At 40.7% G+C, this 16,608-nt stretch overlaps 1 protein-coding gene across 1 annotated transcript; it reads right to left on the reverse strand.

Annotated features, from left to right (window-relative positions):
* Window positions 1-865: 865 nt before the first annotated feature.
* Window positions 866-2,101, reverse strand: foxe3 (forkhead box E3). Its single transcript, XM_039735983.1, has one exon. It carries the CDS (start codon window positions 2,099-2,101, stop codon window positions 866-868), a length of 1,236 nt encoding a protein of 411 aa, XP_039591917.1.
* Window positions 2,102-16,608: the final 14,507 nt, after the last annotated feature.

Below are 16,608 nucleotides of genomic sequence, written 5' to 3' on the forward strand. Positions count from 1 at the left end.
CATGGGAAGCGAATCCGGGTCGCCTAACTGCGAGGCGGCAGCGCTACCCACTGCGCCACCCATTTACATAGTTTTGCAGTTTTTAAAAGAGACAGAGTTTTTAAGAGTGCACGCACACACGGGGAGAACATGCAAACTACACACGTTCTTCACCCAGGAATCAGTAAACGATCCGTAAGGTGTAGTGGTTTGGACCCCAAGCTGTGAGGATGTGGGTTCAAATCCTGATGGTGTGTGCGACCCTAAGAAGGTCACTTCACCTGCCTCTGCTCCAACAGGAAAAATAAAAGAAACATAACCAGTTGTATCGCAGATGTTGCAAGTGGCTTTTGACAAAGGCGTCAGTCTAATAATAACCAGTGCGCTGCATGCAGCGTCTTAAGATATTAAAAATGAGCGAATCTAAATGCGATTCACTTGCAATAATGATGAAGCTCGCTTTCCTCCAAAAGTGCAATTACGACCATAATTTCCATTTAATTTCGGCTGTCTTGGCTTCACTGCGTGACGTTTACCTCCAAACATATACTTACGCCAAGAAGGTCGGTGGTATCTAAGTAAAAAAGTATTTATTAGATGTTCTTCACTAATATAACAGAAATACACAAAACTTGGAAAAAATAATAAATAAACAGAACGCATGTAGGCAACATTTCTTTAAAAAAAAAAACAGTACAGAGGTGAGATTTTCTTGTTAGTTCTCCTCTTATCCATCACCATTTGTCTTGAAAAATGAAAAGTGCGCCTTCCCGTGCATTCCGCTCCGTATTTGAACGTTAGAAACGTGACGAGAGCGTCTTTCGGAAACCCAAGATGTTCGCGGTTTTATGGCTGAGCTGGAGCATCTCCCTCAGATCGTTGCCCCTCATAGGTACCTGTCTAATCCCGTGCCAAAGCTCGCCGGCCTCCCGTAGGTGTTACTGCTGCTGTATTGTCCGAGTCCGTTCATCTGTGCGCCGGACAGACCAAGGAGGGGGTCGGCGTGCTCCGTGCAGGAGGTGGACCTCATGGGAGGCAGGGAGAGTCTATTGGAGGAGCTGTACATTTGAGAGCTACCTGCTGAGTAGGTGCTCTGCGCCACAGGTGCTAGATGGGGTGGAGAGGAGGGGTAAGGGTATGGTGCCAGGTTGGCGCCGCTCACTCTGTTCAGCACACCGGATGGACTAACTGACTGGCCCTGGAAGCATGCCGCCTGGTCTGCCGTCGAAACAGCACAGCTGGCTCCGAGATCGCCGTTCAGGCCCAAGTTCTGGTGGCTGAGCTCTGCTGCGGGCGACGACTGCAAGACAGACTGCTGGCTGATGAGGTTATCGATGCTGAACATCCTATGCTGCCCCTGAGCGGTGCCCCCCGAACTCTGATAGTGGTGGAGCACTGCGGGGTAATGGTTACTACTGTGGATCTGTGGGTTGTAACCCGGGTTCATCCCAGTGTACAGAGTGTTATTATAAGTCGGCCTCCCTACAGGGGTAGGGGTGAAGGCACTCGAGTTTTGCATGTACCCCGGGTAGGTGCTGATGTCCGTGCGCTTGAAGCGTTTCCTCCGTCGTAGAAAGCTACCGTTGTCGAACATGTCCTCAGCCGCTGGGTCCAAGCTCCAGTAGTTTCCCTTACCGGGACGTCCAGGCTCTCGGGGAATCTTAACGAAGCAATCGTTTAGGGTGAGGTTATGTCGAATGGAGTTCTGCCACTTTTTAGAGTTCTCCCGATAGAAGGGAAACTGTTCTATGATAAATTTGTAGATGCCACCAAGGGTGAGCTTTCTTTCCGGTGAATTGGCGATGGCCATTGCTATAAGCGCGATATAACTGTAAGGAGGTTTCCCCCTCTGGACAGGCCGCTTCCTGCGCCGGCTCCCCGACTGGGGCGTCTGATCTTCAGCCTGTCCTAGACTGGACTCCCCGCCGTCCGTGACTGGGCTACAGCCTCTGGGCTCCGACTTGATTATCATCGCATCGTGACTTCGGCCTTGTACCGGAGAATCCAACAGGCTGAGGTTCGGAGAGGCGCTCACCGGACTCGATGCCTCTGCAGGGGAGCGCTGCTGTTCCGTGGTCACGTTACACATGCTCGGAAAGTACGAGAAGCCTGCCAGATTCATAAAATGGGAAGAATGTGTCCAGTCACAGATCTGCGAGAAGCGCCCTCCAGGCGTGCGTATAAGCGACTACCTAAGACTCCTCCGCAGGCAGGTGATGTGCGGTGTTATATACTCGGCGCCACCCAGACCCCCACCGAGCGTACGCCCTCCTCGCCTTCTACCAAAACGGGACGGACCAGCTACAGATAGGACGTGTCGAAGAACCCATAATAATAATTTAAAAAAAAAAAAGAAAAGAAAAGAAGTGTTCGATCGGACATGGACAGCTTTTTAACCTCCAAGAAATGGAAGTTGAAGTAAAGATGACAACTTTTCAAAGATAAAGCATGTAAAAGTTATTTTATGAAGACGTTATTCATTCTTTCAGTTTACTTTAATATAGGCTAAATCGGTTTGGAATCGCCATCTACTCATCGGAAGATTTTACAACACAAAAAAATCACATTGTACCGTACAATAATATAATTTAGAGCAGGGTGGCCATTTTCTATTAAGTATAAAAAGGGGACATCTTATGGAAAACCTACCTTTCTTTATATACATACATACATACACACACACTCACATGCATATATATATATATATATATATATATATATATATATATATATATATATATATATATATATATATATATATATATATATATGTATATATGTATAATATGTATATAGGTTGAGAGGTGAATCACCTGGCTTGGGAACCAAGAGCAGCGCGGGTGACGCCTCAGCACCACATTGGAACAGTGTCGGGTTTTGTACAGTGGCTGGAGTGCATATATATATATATATATATATATATATATATATATATATAAAGAGAGACAGAGAGAGAGAGAGAGAGAGAGAACACCTCTTTTTTCAGTTTTTATGGAATAATTGCATGCAGTTTACTGTACAAAAAAAAAAGTCAAGGAATCACTTAGAGTAGAAAATTTTATTCAGATTTTTGATCAACATAGCCACCTTTTGCTGATATAGCAGCCAAACTGTGGCGACCCATTTCATTCTCTCTGTGCAAGTCACCAACTCTGCCTCCAACAAAAGAATCCCAGACCATCACACTCTGCCATGTTTTACAGTTGGTGTCACACACTGAGGAACCATCCTGTCACCAATTTAACAGCATAAAAACACCCAGCGTGATGAACAGAAGATTTCAAATTTTGACTCATTTCTTCCAGTCTGCATTAGTCCGCAGCTGCTATTTCATGTCCCCATTTTATTCTTTGGCTTTCTGCCTGCCACTCGCCCTGTCAAACCTGCAGAGCAATGTCTCCCCTTCACAGAAGAAACTGACACTTGCTTTTACTGACCTTCACTGTTAAGTTGTGAGGTGCCTGATATCACACAATCTGGTGACCCGTAGAAACTTGTCTTCTGATTGGCTGGTGACTTCAGGGTCCCAGATCTCCTCCTTTCTTCCAGTTTCCAGTTGCCTTTGAATTGTGTTGGACACCACATACTCACTAACACTTTGATCATTTTTTTTGCAATTTCTCTAAATGAAAGGCCTGCACTTCTAAGGGTAATAATGTTCTGACTCATTTCATTTGTTAATTGCTGTTTTCTTGATATTATCACTTGGATGTTGTCCAAGTAGCACATTAGAGGGTGTAGTAACACAGTCTGTTACAGCTCTGCTTTAAGATACACAGAGGGTAATCAACACAAGTTGGGACACCTGTGAAAATTGTTTGCTTCAACTTTCATGGCTTCATTTACTTTAATTGCTGCAGAACATCTGTAGGTTGTAACCAATTAGTTATTCCCTGAAAAAGGCTCATTTGTAATATTTTGATATTTCCCTTTTACATTTTTTGCTAAGTTTAAGTTTAAATTTAAAGCTCTGACAGTTTTATTACATACATTTTTTCACCATTTTAAGTCAATCATTGCATTTCAACTGATTAAATTGAAGTAAAACTGGAAAAACTGAGGTGTTCTAAAATGTTTGGCCAGTTTTATATATATGTATATATATTGTGATATTAAGATGCTGTACAGCGCCCGACCCGACACAGACTCACACTGAGGCATGTGTAAAACACAAGAACACTTTTATTTTTTTTCAGCTGGAGGGCACGTCTTCCCCGTGAACCCCCCAGCCACAACACAGTCCCAAAAGCACTTATAGTAGAGTACAACACTTACGTATGGCACCACCACTCCTCCCTGGCAACCTCGTCCTCTTCCTCCCGATTCTGGCTCCTGTGTGGTGGTTGGTGATCCTTTTTATAGCCAACCTGGAAGTGCTCCAGGTGCTTGATCACCTGTTACTTATTGCACTTTCGGGTTGGTCTGAGTTATCCAGGCCAGCTCTGGGACCCATGCAGCACCCCCTGGCAGCCACCCCAGGGCTGTGGAGAACTCCATCTCCCATGGAGCCCTGCGGGAAACTGAGGCACCATCGTCAGCCAGGGAGGCTGCCACCAAGCGTCCCAGGAAAGGTACTGAGGAGCCCATGGTTGCTCCTCAGGAACACTATAAACGTTAACATTATACAAAGTTATTTTCTGTTATACCTGCATTTTTATCACTCTTTAATATATTATATTTTTCTTTTTTATCATCAGTATGCTGCTGCTGGAGTATGTGAATTTCCCCTTGGGATTAATAAAGTATCTATCTATCTATCTATCTATCTATCTATCTATCTATCTATCTATCTATCTATCTATCTATCTATCTATCTATCTATCTATCTATCTATCTATCTATCTATCTATCTGTAGTAAGGGCATCCCAGCCGGGCGTGGGACCCAGCCTCCCGCCACAATATACTGTATATATTTTAATATATATATATATTGTGAACGGCACCCGGGCACAGACAGGCGGACATGTTGTTATCAAACCACCACACGTTTATTTACAAAATATTTACAATAATAGGTCACACAGACCTAGTCACGTGCACAAACCCCAAAACAGTCACTCAGTCCTGGCCACAATGCCTTTCTTCGGGCCGCCTCCACACTCCTCTTGCTTCGTCCTACTTCCACCCGACTCCAGCCTCGAATGAAGGGAGACGGCCCCTTTTATACAGGACCCGGATGAGCCCCAGGTGTTCCCGGCATTCCTCCTCTAGCCACGCCCCAGCATGGCGGAAGTGCCGGCTGTTCTCCCGGCAGCTCTCCGGGTATCCTCCAAAGTCTTCCCCCCAGCACTTCCTGGTGTGGCGGGAGTGCTGGGAAACAAGTCCCCAAGGCATTGGGGCGCCTCCTGGCGGTGACCACGGGCCCCTACAGGGAAGGGCTTCCATGCCCTTGACCCGTGGCCCCCAAAGCAACCCGAAGGCAAACCCCACGTGATCCAGGCAGGGCTCTGACCCTCTTCCGTCCCTCCTGGCGTCCCGGCCGGTCATGGCCCCTGGCATCCTGACAATATATATATATATATATATATATATATATATATATATATATATATATATATATATATATATATATATATATATATATATGTATATTAAAATATATATGCACATTGATTTTTTGATTGGATTTTAATATACTCATTGATGTGGAAACTGACACTTTTAGCAAATGTTTTACTTATTTGTTAAATTCAGTAGGATTTTGTCAGATTGTCAAAGGTCCAACTCATAATCATAACCACACATTAGATTTAATTATAACTTACAAAGTTGAAATTCAAAATTTAAATATTACTCCATTAAATGAAGTTATTTCCGATCACTACTTAATTACATTTGATTTAGTTCTGCCCATGCCAACACACTCACAGATTAAAACAAAGACAGTGCAACATCTAGATTGTAATTCTGCTTCAAAATTTATAGATACCTTGAGTAAGTCGAGTGTAATTGTGGAAAACCATTTAGATCAGTTAACATCAAATGTAAGCTTGGAAAACAATTTAGATCAGCTAACATCACATTATAATGTGACCTTGAGAGATGCTCTGGACACAGTGGCTCCCCTTAAAACAAAAGTGATCAAAGCACATAGAAACTCTCCCTGGTTTAATGAAAACATGAGCTCTTAAATTAGAGTGTCAAAACTGGAGCACAGATGGAGAACAACAAAGCTACATGTCTTTCAAATTGCATGGACAGGGAGTGTTAATAAATATAAAAAGCCTCTTTAAAGCTCGCTCAGAATACTATTCTACATTAATAGATAGCAATAATAAAAATCCTCGGGTACTGTTTAGAACAGTGGCTAAATTAACAAATGGGAATTCAGATCAACAGTGCAAAATACCAACAGATATTAGCAGTACAGACTTTATGAACTTCTTCAATGAGAAAATTAAAAATATAAGATCCCAGATCTCAGCATCACAGTACAAACCAAATACTAGCTTAGCAGACCCTGCCACATTGCATTCAGCACTTTAATATTTTTAATCCTGTAACTGAGCAGGAAGTCTTAACTTTAATTTCTAAAATGAAGCCCACTACTTGTTCCCTAGATCCAGTGCCAACAAAACTAGTAAAAGTGCAATGGATGTTCTTGCAGCCCTATTCTAAACATTATCAATAGTTCATTATTGCATGGCACAGTACCTGATGCACTAAAAGTGTCAGTCATTAAACCATTACTTAAAAAGTCAGACCTAGACCCACACATACTAAATAATTATAGGCCTATTTCAAATTTACCATTTCTCTCTAAAATACTAGAAAAAGTAGTCGCCAGTCAGCTTCAGTCACACCTTACGCATTACAATTTATTTGAGAAATTCCAGTCTGGTTTCGCACTGGTCATAGTACAGAAAGCACTAACACGGGTTGTAAGTGACATTCTGATATCCTCTGATGAAGGAAACTCCACTGTAATTATGTTGTTGGACTTAAGTGCAGCATTTGACACCATTGACCATTCTATTTTACTGCACAGGCTAGAAAACGATGTTGGGCTTACAGGCCCCGTGCTCGCTTGGTTTAGTTCTTATTTATCAAATCGATTCCAGTATGTACAGAAATGTGCTGACAGTACTCCATCATTATACACAGAAGTTCAATATGGTGTCCGCAGGGCTCAGTACTGGGACCTTTACTGTTTTCACTTTACATGCTTCCACTGGGATCTCTCATTAGGAAACATAATGTTAATTTTCACTCATATGCAGATGACACCCAGTTATACCTTTCATTTAAATCAAATGAAGTTTCTCCGATGTTGTCTTTAATTAGTTGTGTTAGTGAATTAAAGGAATGGATGAATGAGAACTACTTGTCTTTAAATACAGATAAAACAGAGATGTTAATTGTTGGAGGGAATGACGCTGATCACAGCAATATTTATCATTTAACTCAGTTGGAATCCCAATTAATTTTACTGAATCAGCCCAAATCTAGGAGTTATCTTTGACTCTAGCATGTCATTTAAAGCACATATTACAAAGTTGTCCAAAACATGTTTCTTCCATCTTAAAAATGTTAGGAAATTAAGGCTTTCTAAATAAACAGGATTCTGAGAAATTAATTCATGCATTTATCTCTAGTAGGATTGACTACTGCAATGCGGTGTTCACTGGCTGTTCAAACTGTTCTTTATACAGCCTCCAGTTAATCCAAAATGCTGCTGCAAGAATTATTACAAGAACAAGAAAATATGAACACATAACTCCAGTTCTTAAATCCTTACACTGGCTCCCAGTTAAGTTTAGGGCAGATTTCAAAATCCTCCTTTTAACATATAAAGCATTAAATGGCCAAGGTCCGCTTACTTGTCTGAACTTATCATGACTTACAAACCAGAGCGCACATTAAGATCTCAAGATGCCGGTCTGCTTAGGATTCCAAGGATTAATAAAATAACAGTGGGAGGTCGAGCTTTTAGTTACAGGGCCCCTAAATTGTGGAATGGTCTTCCTGTTTCTATAAGAGATGCCCCCTCGGTCTCAAGGTCTGAAGACTCACTACTTCAGTTTAGCATATCCTGACTAGAGCTGCTGATTAACTGTACAGACTCTCTGTTTAGTCATTAGCACTAAAACATAAGTAACATGATAGTTATAATTTGTTACTAACCCTCACCTATTCTGTTACTCTTCTCAGTACTCAAATGTGGCACTTGGTGCCCAGGCCCACCTGCCAAGTTGTTGTGCCTGCCTATGGTAAAGTCATCCCTGATGGAGGATCGCAGGAATCGAGGGAAAGATGGGTCCTTTCATGGATTGGCTGGCCCAGCATGTTTCAGCTGTGGAATGGCCAAATGGGGAGGCAGCTTGATGGATGAGGTCTCAAGGACTCTAAAGAAATCCAAATCATATTATGTCATGTCATCTATTGTTAAATTCTGCTACATACTTCTAAAATTTTATTTTATACTGTATTGAGGATTTGTTCTGTTCTGTGTATTGTATTGTATTGACCCCTTCTTTTGACACCCACTGCACCCCAACCTACCTGGAAAGGGGCTCTCTTTGAACTGCCTTTCCCAGGTTTCTTCCATTTTTCCCTACAAGGTTTTTTGGGAGTTTTCCTTTTCTTCTTAGAGAGTCAAGGCTGGCGGGCTGTCAAGAGGCAGGGCGTGTTAAAGCCCATTGTGGCACTCCTTGTGTGATTTTGGGCTATACAAAAATAAATTGTATTGTTTTGTATTGTATTGTATTTACTAAGATTAAACTTCATCTGCCATAAATCTTCCCAAGACTGCCTGCTGTCCAAGTCCCTCTATAATGATTTAACGGATTCCAGATTATCTGCTAGTCCACCTATCTTGGTGTCATCTGCAAACTTAACCAGCTTGTTACTTATATTCCTATCCAAATCATTTATATCTATATCTATATACACTCACCTAAAGGATTATTAGGACCACCATACTAATACGGTGTTTGACCCCCTTTCGCCTTCAGAACTGCCTTAATTCTACGTGGCATTGATTCAACAAGGTGCTGAAAGCATTCTTTAGAAATGTTGGCCCATATCGATAGGATAGCATCTTGCAGTTGATGGAGATTTGTGGGATGCACATCCAGGGCACGAAGCTCCCGTTCCACCACATCCCAAAGATGCTCTATTGGGTTGAGATCTGGTGACTGTGGGGGCCATTTTAATACAGAGAACTCATTGTCATGTTCAAGAAACCAATTTGAAATGATTCGAGCTTTGTGACATGGTGTATTATCCTGCTGGAAGTAGCCATCAGAGGATGGGTACATGGTGGTCATGAAGGGATGGACATGGTCAGAAAAAATGCTCAGGTAGCCCGTGGCATTTAAACGATGCCCAATTGGCACTAAGGGGCTTAAAGTGTGCCAAGAAAACATCCCCCACACCATTACACCACCACCACCAGCCTGCACAGTGGTAACAAGGCATGATGGATCCATGTTCTCATTCTGTTTACGCCAAATTCTGACTCTACCATTTGAATGTCTCAACAGAAATCGAGACTCATCAGACCAGGCAACATTTTTCCACTCTTCAACTGTCCAATTTTGGTGAGCTCGTGCAAATTGTAGCTTCTTTTTCCTATTTGTAGTGGAGATGAGTGGTACCCGGTGGGGTCTTCTGCTGTTGTAGCCCATCCGCCTCAAGGTTGTGCGTGTTGTGGCTTCACAAATGCTTTGCTGCATACCTCGGTTGTAACGAGTGGTTATTTCAGTCAAAGTTGCTCTTCTATCAGCTTAAATCAGTCGGCCCATTCTCCTCTGACCTCTAGCATCAACAAGGCATTTTCGCCCACAGGACTGCCGCATACTGAAAGTTTTTCCCTTTTCACACCATTCTTTGTAAACCCTAGAAATGGTTGTGCATGAAAATCCCAGTAACGGAGAAGATTGTGAAATACTCAGACCGGCCCGTCTGGCACCAACAACCATGCCACGCTCAAAATTGCTTAAATCCCCTTTCTTTCCCATTCTGACATTCAGTTTGGAGTTCAGGAGATTGTCTTGACCAGGACCACACCCTAAATGCATTGAAGCAACTGCCATGTGATTGGTTGATTAGATAATTGCATTAATGAGAAATTGAACAGGTGTTCCTAATAATCCTTTAGGTGAGTGTATATTAACAATAACAGCAGGTCTGGCTATATATATATATATATATATATATATATATATATATATATATATATATATATATATATGTGTGCGCGTCTGTGTGTGTGTGTGTGTATTTTGTCAAAGACAACATGGGTTGGCATGGTGTCCTGGACGGGATCAATGGTTCCTTATAGTCTGGATACCTTGGAGGTATGTAAATCCCAGGAAATTTGATTTCTGGTACCTTTGCCAGCCAGGAGACCATGATAGTGGAAGGACACAAGAAACTGACTCTCAGCACACCAGAATTATCACCTGCATTTGCAATGATCAATTGAAAAGCAAATAGTCTTTTCTACAAGGCCATACTTTGTGAGTGATTTTTACACATAATCTGAAAAAGTTGGCGGAGTCTCATTTGCTTTTCTTTGAATGTCCAGAAGTTTAGTCTGTATCCCATTACTTTCCCTTTCAAAACACCGAATCATTAGTGGTTGCAGTGATTGCGTGTATCAGAAGCTAAACCACAAAAAGGAATGCCTGCCATTCCGTATAGCATGTGGAGAACTCACCAACTTCACTGACGCTTCTGTTTTCCTCCTTGCACTTGAAATGTTCTTCATCGGACTTGTGCAGTCTATTGATTTGGAGGATTGCAGGAATCGTGGGAAAGAGGGGTCCTTTCATTGGACTGGCTGGCCCAGCACTGCTTCAGCTGTGGAATGGCCAAATGGGGGAGGCAGTTTGATGGATGAGGTCTCCAGGACTATAAACAAATCCAAATCATATTATGTGATATCTTGATGTTTGATGTTTTACACGCGTAAATGCTGAAGTCCCTTCGGCTGAACTAATGCTTTCGTCACTGGATCCAGGATGCTCGATGAAGCTGGAGATTTTCGACAAACTGTTTTCATTTCAGTCATTCTTTTCATGTTTTGCTGTTTCCACGTGTGCTTCAAGATCTCGAGTACCAGAACTGAATCAAACGTGCCTGCAATGCAAACGGTACGTTCCAGTTTAAATTCGTTACGGACACTTCGGAAACAGTTATATTTCTTTTTAAGATGGTCCATAATTTTACAATTATGTTTTGTTGTTTCTACAGAAACAATCTCATTACGACTAGAACTCCAAAAGAAGTGTAAGGTACCTGAAGACGTTCACATCTGCAGATTACGCCAGGCTGCTGTGTGGTTTGCATCCCCCTCTGTGTGAACGGAACCAAGTTCTAGCAGGATTGCGCATCACCAGGATGCCGAAAACTGCGGCTGGCACGCAACCTCTTGAAACAATCAACAAACGTCGAGCATCCCATGTTATCATATCTTCAAGAATTTCACATTTTTTCAATGAAAACCCAGACAATTTTATTGTGTATCAAAACACGCCCGGACGCTTATGAGTAATATGATCTGTATGCGGGTAAAAGAGGAATACGATATTCCTGACTTATCGAAATTTAAATATGTAGACTGAAAAGAACAGGGTATCGAATAGACTGAATAACATCAATGATATTTCATTTGAAATGAAACACTTTGGGTGAAATGAGGTATACAAGCTACATGGAGAAACAGACTGCATTGTTAAAAATAAACATACCAGGGTGGTACTTCGGAGCAATGCCACTGCAATACCGTTTGTGATTCTCAAAACAACCATCTGCATGAGAGCTCCAGAAAGAACTTTAATATCCTTAACAGTGTCCATAAATACTTGTGAACAGATGGTAACATAAAACTCAGACGGGATCCTGATTTTAAAAAGTTTAAATGCCTAAGGCTAAGCATCACAAGTAAACATAAAGCTCTCTATCAACAAAATTTTGCCGTCTGTATGGAAAAAATTAAGCAAGACCAGCATAGATGGTGAACCCTTCATCTCACTATACCTGGAAGAATTAACATTGTTAAGATGAATATCCTTCCTAAGCTTCTCTTTTTATTTCAAAACATTCCAATATACATCAATAAATCATTTTTTAAGAAATTAGATTCAACTGTAAACTCATTTATTTGGAGTTTAAAACATCCACGTATCCAAAAAGCGACCCTACAAAGACCTATAAGGCAGAAGGTGGCATGGCTCTACCTAACTTTCAATTTTGTTATTGGGCAGCAAACATACAAGCTATAAAAACCAGGATTTGGACACAAATAAATGAACATACACAGGCTTGGTCCACAATAGAAATAAAATCCTGCAGTACCACTTTATATTCCTTGCTTTGCACCCCAATAAATATGATAAAATAAGTTATCTCCAATATACTAACAACCCAATTGTGCTTCACTCACTCAGAATATGGAAGCAATGTAGGAAGTATTTTAAGATAGAGAAGCTTTTATCTGTGGCACCTCTGTATGATTTCCACTTTTTTTCCATCCTCTCAAACATATGCAGTTTTTAATGTCTGGAAATCATTTGGGATTAAATCACTCAGAGATCTGTATGTCTTTGCGTCCTATGAACAATTACACTTTAACTTTCCAGCAACACATTTCTTTCACTACCTTCAAATTAGAAACTTGGTTAAACAGAACCTGCCCAGTTTTCCTCACCTCCCACCAAACTCTGTGCTGGAAAAAAATATTGCTCAGCATTTCTGCAATATATAAAAACATTTTACAGTCCCTCACTTTTAAATATACAAGAGTACAGTAGGAAAAGGATCTCTCACTCAATATCTCAGAAAAGGAGAGGAAGGTAGCAATGCACAGAATCCACTCGAGCTCCATATGTGCAAAGCATACAATTATTCAACTCCAAATTATATATCGAGCACATCTCTCTTGTTTAAAATTGTCCAAAATGTTTCCAGGGCGAGATCCAACCTGCGAACGTTGCAATCGAGCTCCAGCCTCACTGGGTCACATGTTTTGGGCCTACGCCAAATTAACATGATTTTGGACCAAAAAGTGCCTTTCAGACAGCCTTGGTGCTCCAGTCCCTCCTAATCCACTGACAGATGTGTTTGGTGGGCTCACAGAGGGGCTTAAAGTGGAGAAGGACAAACAAACTGTGATTGCCTTTACTTCACTATTAGCACGTAGACTTGTGTTGCTCAACTGGAAGAATCCTAACTCACCTTCTGTTAAGTCAGTGGGTAACTGATGTTATACGGTATTTGAAACTGGAAAAAATCAAATTCTCACTTAGCGGATCTGTGCAGAACTTTTTCCAAACCTGGCAGGATCTAATCAATAACATCTTAGAATAAGCTTTTAAAGCACAGAGGAAGCAGATTCTCTCCCCTTTTTTTCTTCTCCATTTATCTTTATTCACTTATCAATTCATCTATTTACTTATTTTTACTAGCTTTAAGTTTTACGCTGCTGGCTTGGCTCTCTTTCTCAGGGGTGATGGTTGATTTGTTTTCAATCCTATTTTTGTAAAAACCGATTTATTTCTATGGAATGTTGTGTGATCTCAATAAAATAAAAAAATAAATTAATAAATAAAAAGAAGAATAACTCAGGCTAAGTTTAGGTTTTCTTGATCGGTTAGTATATCCTGCTCTCTTGTCCGTATTGTTATGGCTACTTATTCTTTGGCTGACATCTTTATCAAAGGCGACTTACAATATTTAACATACAATTGGTTCCATTTCTGTAGTTTTTCCAGTTGGAACACAGGCAGGTAAAGTGGTCACACAGTGGTGTCAGTAGTGGGATTTGAACCCACAATCTCCAACACCTTACCACACACACTCTTAAACATAATGGTGCCAGGGTGTTTTTTTTAGAACAATATGGCAGGGGAACAATTTTTGGTTGCCAAAAGTTCCATCCGTCCACAAGGCTCCAGAAATCATTTTTATTTATTTAGATCTGTAACAGGCTCCATTACAGTAAATAACCAAGAATAGATGGTAATAGATTTGTGAAACACCAGTGGAATATAAGTATAAGGAACCGTAAAGCGTCATGAAAGAACCAACATTTTAAAGAGCGTACTATGCAATGCAACCTGTTCAAAGCAAAAAATAACTTCATTCGCAAAGAACTCTTTCCAGAATAAGTAACAGTTCTATGTGAAACCACAATACCCAGTAAAGCCCCATTACAGGACCAGTATTTGAAAGAATGTACATGGATGCAATAAATCTCTCAATGGATGAATGAATGGAGTGATGGATGGTGTGACCAACAGGGGGCATTGCAGCACCCCAAACCTGAGACACAACTTTGCCTGCACAAAGCTCCAGTGTAAGTAAAAGGTTTGTGAAGAGGAATACCTCGTACAAAAGGCACCAAATCAACATAAACCAGACAATTCTTCTCCTTTTCTTTTTCCTCTTTCCTTCCACTCCTCCAGGTGAGCTTTGTCTTTCTTCCATTTAGCTCAACTGGTTGAGGTCGAGTGGCTCCTTTTATCTTGGACCCAGGAGTACTTTCTGCTGCTAGGGCACAGCCCGATGGAAGTACTTCAAGGTCAATCGGAAGTCCTAAAAAGTAGTAAGGGTAAATCCCTGCAGCACCCCCTGGTGGCACCCACCCATGGCTGGCCTACAGGACTACAGTTCTCATAATTAACTGTCAGGATGGTGTCTGTACAGGTATCATTGCCCAGGAAGGCTGCCACCTAGCCTGCTGAGGGAGCATATCATCCTGCCAGGTTTTCTCCCATTGTCCTCCAGGCCTGGTATTGTTCCTTGGTCCACCCCTGCCAGGATGCCATTGTATTCACTGCCACGCTGGCATCTTCAGCTTGGTTTCAGATTAAAGCATGATGATCTTCTCTCAGTTATTTGTACCTTTGCAGGGCTGGTCCCCCCATCCAGGCAAGAAATCTTGGGACTCCTGCACATCACAGTGGATAAATAATATAGACTTGGTGAGCAAACAAATGCCCGGTAAATAGAAAAGAATTTCAGTGTTCAAAACCGGTTATCGTATATGTCTGCTTCCTGCCAAAACTGTTTGTTTACTTGTAGGAAATGTCTGTCAAGACAACTGAAAAGATGTTCATACTCCAAAAACAGAAATTTGATTTTAACAATCAGTTCATATAACTTATAATGTGCATGTTTTGTTGAAGCTTTTCAACTTTATTCATTCAATTTGTATTGAAGCTTGTTAATGAGAAAAGAGACAATGGCAGGAATAGATAGATAGATAGATAGATAGATAGATAGATAGATAGATAGATAGATAGATAGATAGATAGATAGATAGATAGATAGATAGATAGATAGATAGATAGATAGATAGATAGATAGGAAAGGCACTATATAATAGATAGATAGATAGATAGATAGATAGATAGATAGATAGATAGATAGATAGGAAAGGCACTATATAATAGATAGATAGATAGATAGATAGATAGATAGATAGATAGATAGATAGATAGATAGATAGATAGATAGGAAAGGCACTATATAATAGATAGATAGGAAAGGCACTATATAATAGATAGATAGATAGATAGATAGATAGATAGATAGATAGATAGATAGATAGATAGATAGATAGGAAAGGCACTATATAATAGATAGATAGATAGATAGATAGATAGATAGATAGATAGATAGATAGATAGATAGATAGATAGATAGATAGGAAAGGCACTATATAATAGATAGATAGATAGATAGATAGATAGATAGATAGATAGATAGATAGATAGAGTGAAAGGCACTATATAATAGATAGATAGATAGATAGATAGATAGATAGATAGATAGATAGATAGATAGATAGATAGAAGTTTATTTATCCCCAGGAAATATGACTTTTTATACAAACTCTTTATTTAAATGAATACATAAACAGATAATATATGGCCTGAACACACACTAGAATGACTAAATGAGAAGCAAATATAGAAAGAAAACTTGCTTCTCCTAAATCAACTGTTTAGTCAGTCTACTCTCCCCCAATATATTTCAGGCAGGGGCTTTCAAATATCTGGGTGTCTCCATCAAATCACTTTTCCTATCTATAAATTGAACAAAACTCACCCTTCTTTATTCCATTCTCTTAATTGCAGATTAAAATAATTGCCCACCAAAACAGGCCCCCTTATATTTTATGCCCTCCATAATTATTGGAGTAACTTCCAAAATGGTATCTTTATACCCCTCTCTTTTGTAGCCCAGCACTGGATATAGGTGGCAAGCTCACTGTGTTTCCTAAGTGGTCCACAAGGGGTACTTGTACATTAGGAGACATTTTTAATGATTCAGGACTCGGATTGTTCCAGTCCTTGCAGCCTAAGTTTGTCATTCCTCTTTCTTCCATTTTCTTTTATCTCCACCTGAGATCTGCGCTTAGAACATGTGGAATTTCTCTTACGTCTCCCCTCTCCAGCACCAGCTTCACACCTTTGCAGTTTCTTTGTCCTGTAAATCCAAACCTGCAGCCCCCTTTCTATTCCTTGCTGCACAAAGCTTCCTATAAAACTCCATCACTCTCCTTATATGGTATCGTGATCTTCCTTCCCATTTTGAAGTGCGCTGGAATACTGTATTCGGGAATATGAAAATTTCATCCAAAAATTCTAATCACCAGCATACTCAATTCAAAATTA

The sequence above is a fragment of the Polypterus senegalus genome, chromosome 14, assembly GCF_016835505.1.
Source record: "Polypterus senegalus isolate Bchr_013 chromosome 14, ASM1683550v1, whole genome shotgun sequence".
NCBI lineage: Eukaryota > Metazoa > Chordata > Cladistia > Polypteriformes > Polypteridae > Polypterus > Polypterus senegalus.

Excerpts from the sequence above, each read along its gene's own strand:
- foxe3 (XM_039735983.1), bottom strand. The coding sequence starts at position 2,101 with ATGAATCTGGCAGGCTTCTCGTACTTTCCGAGCATGTGTAACGTGACC.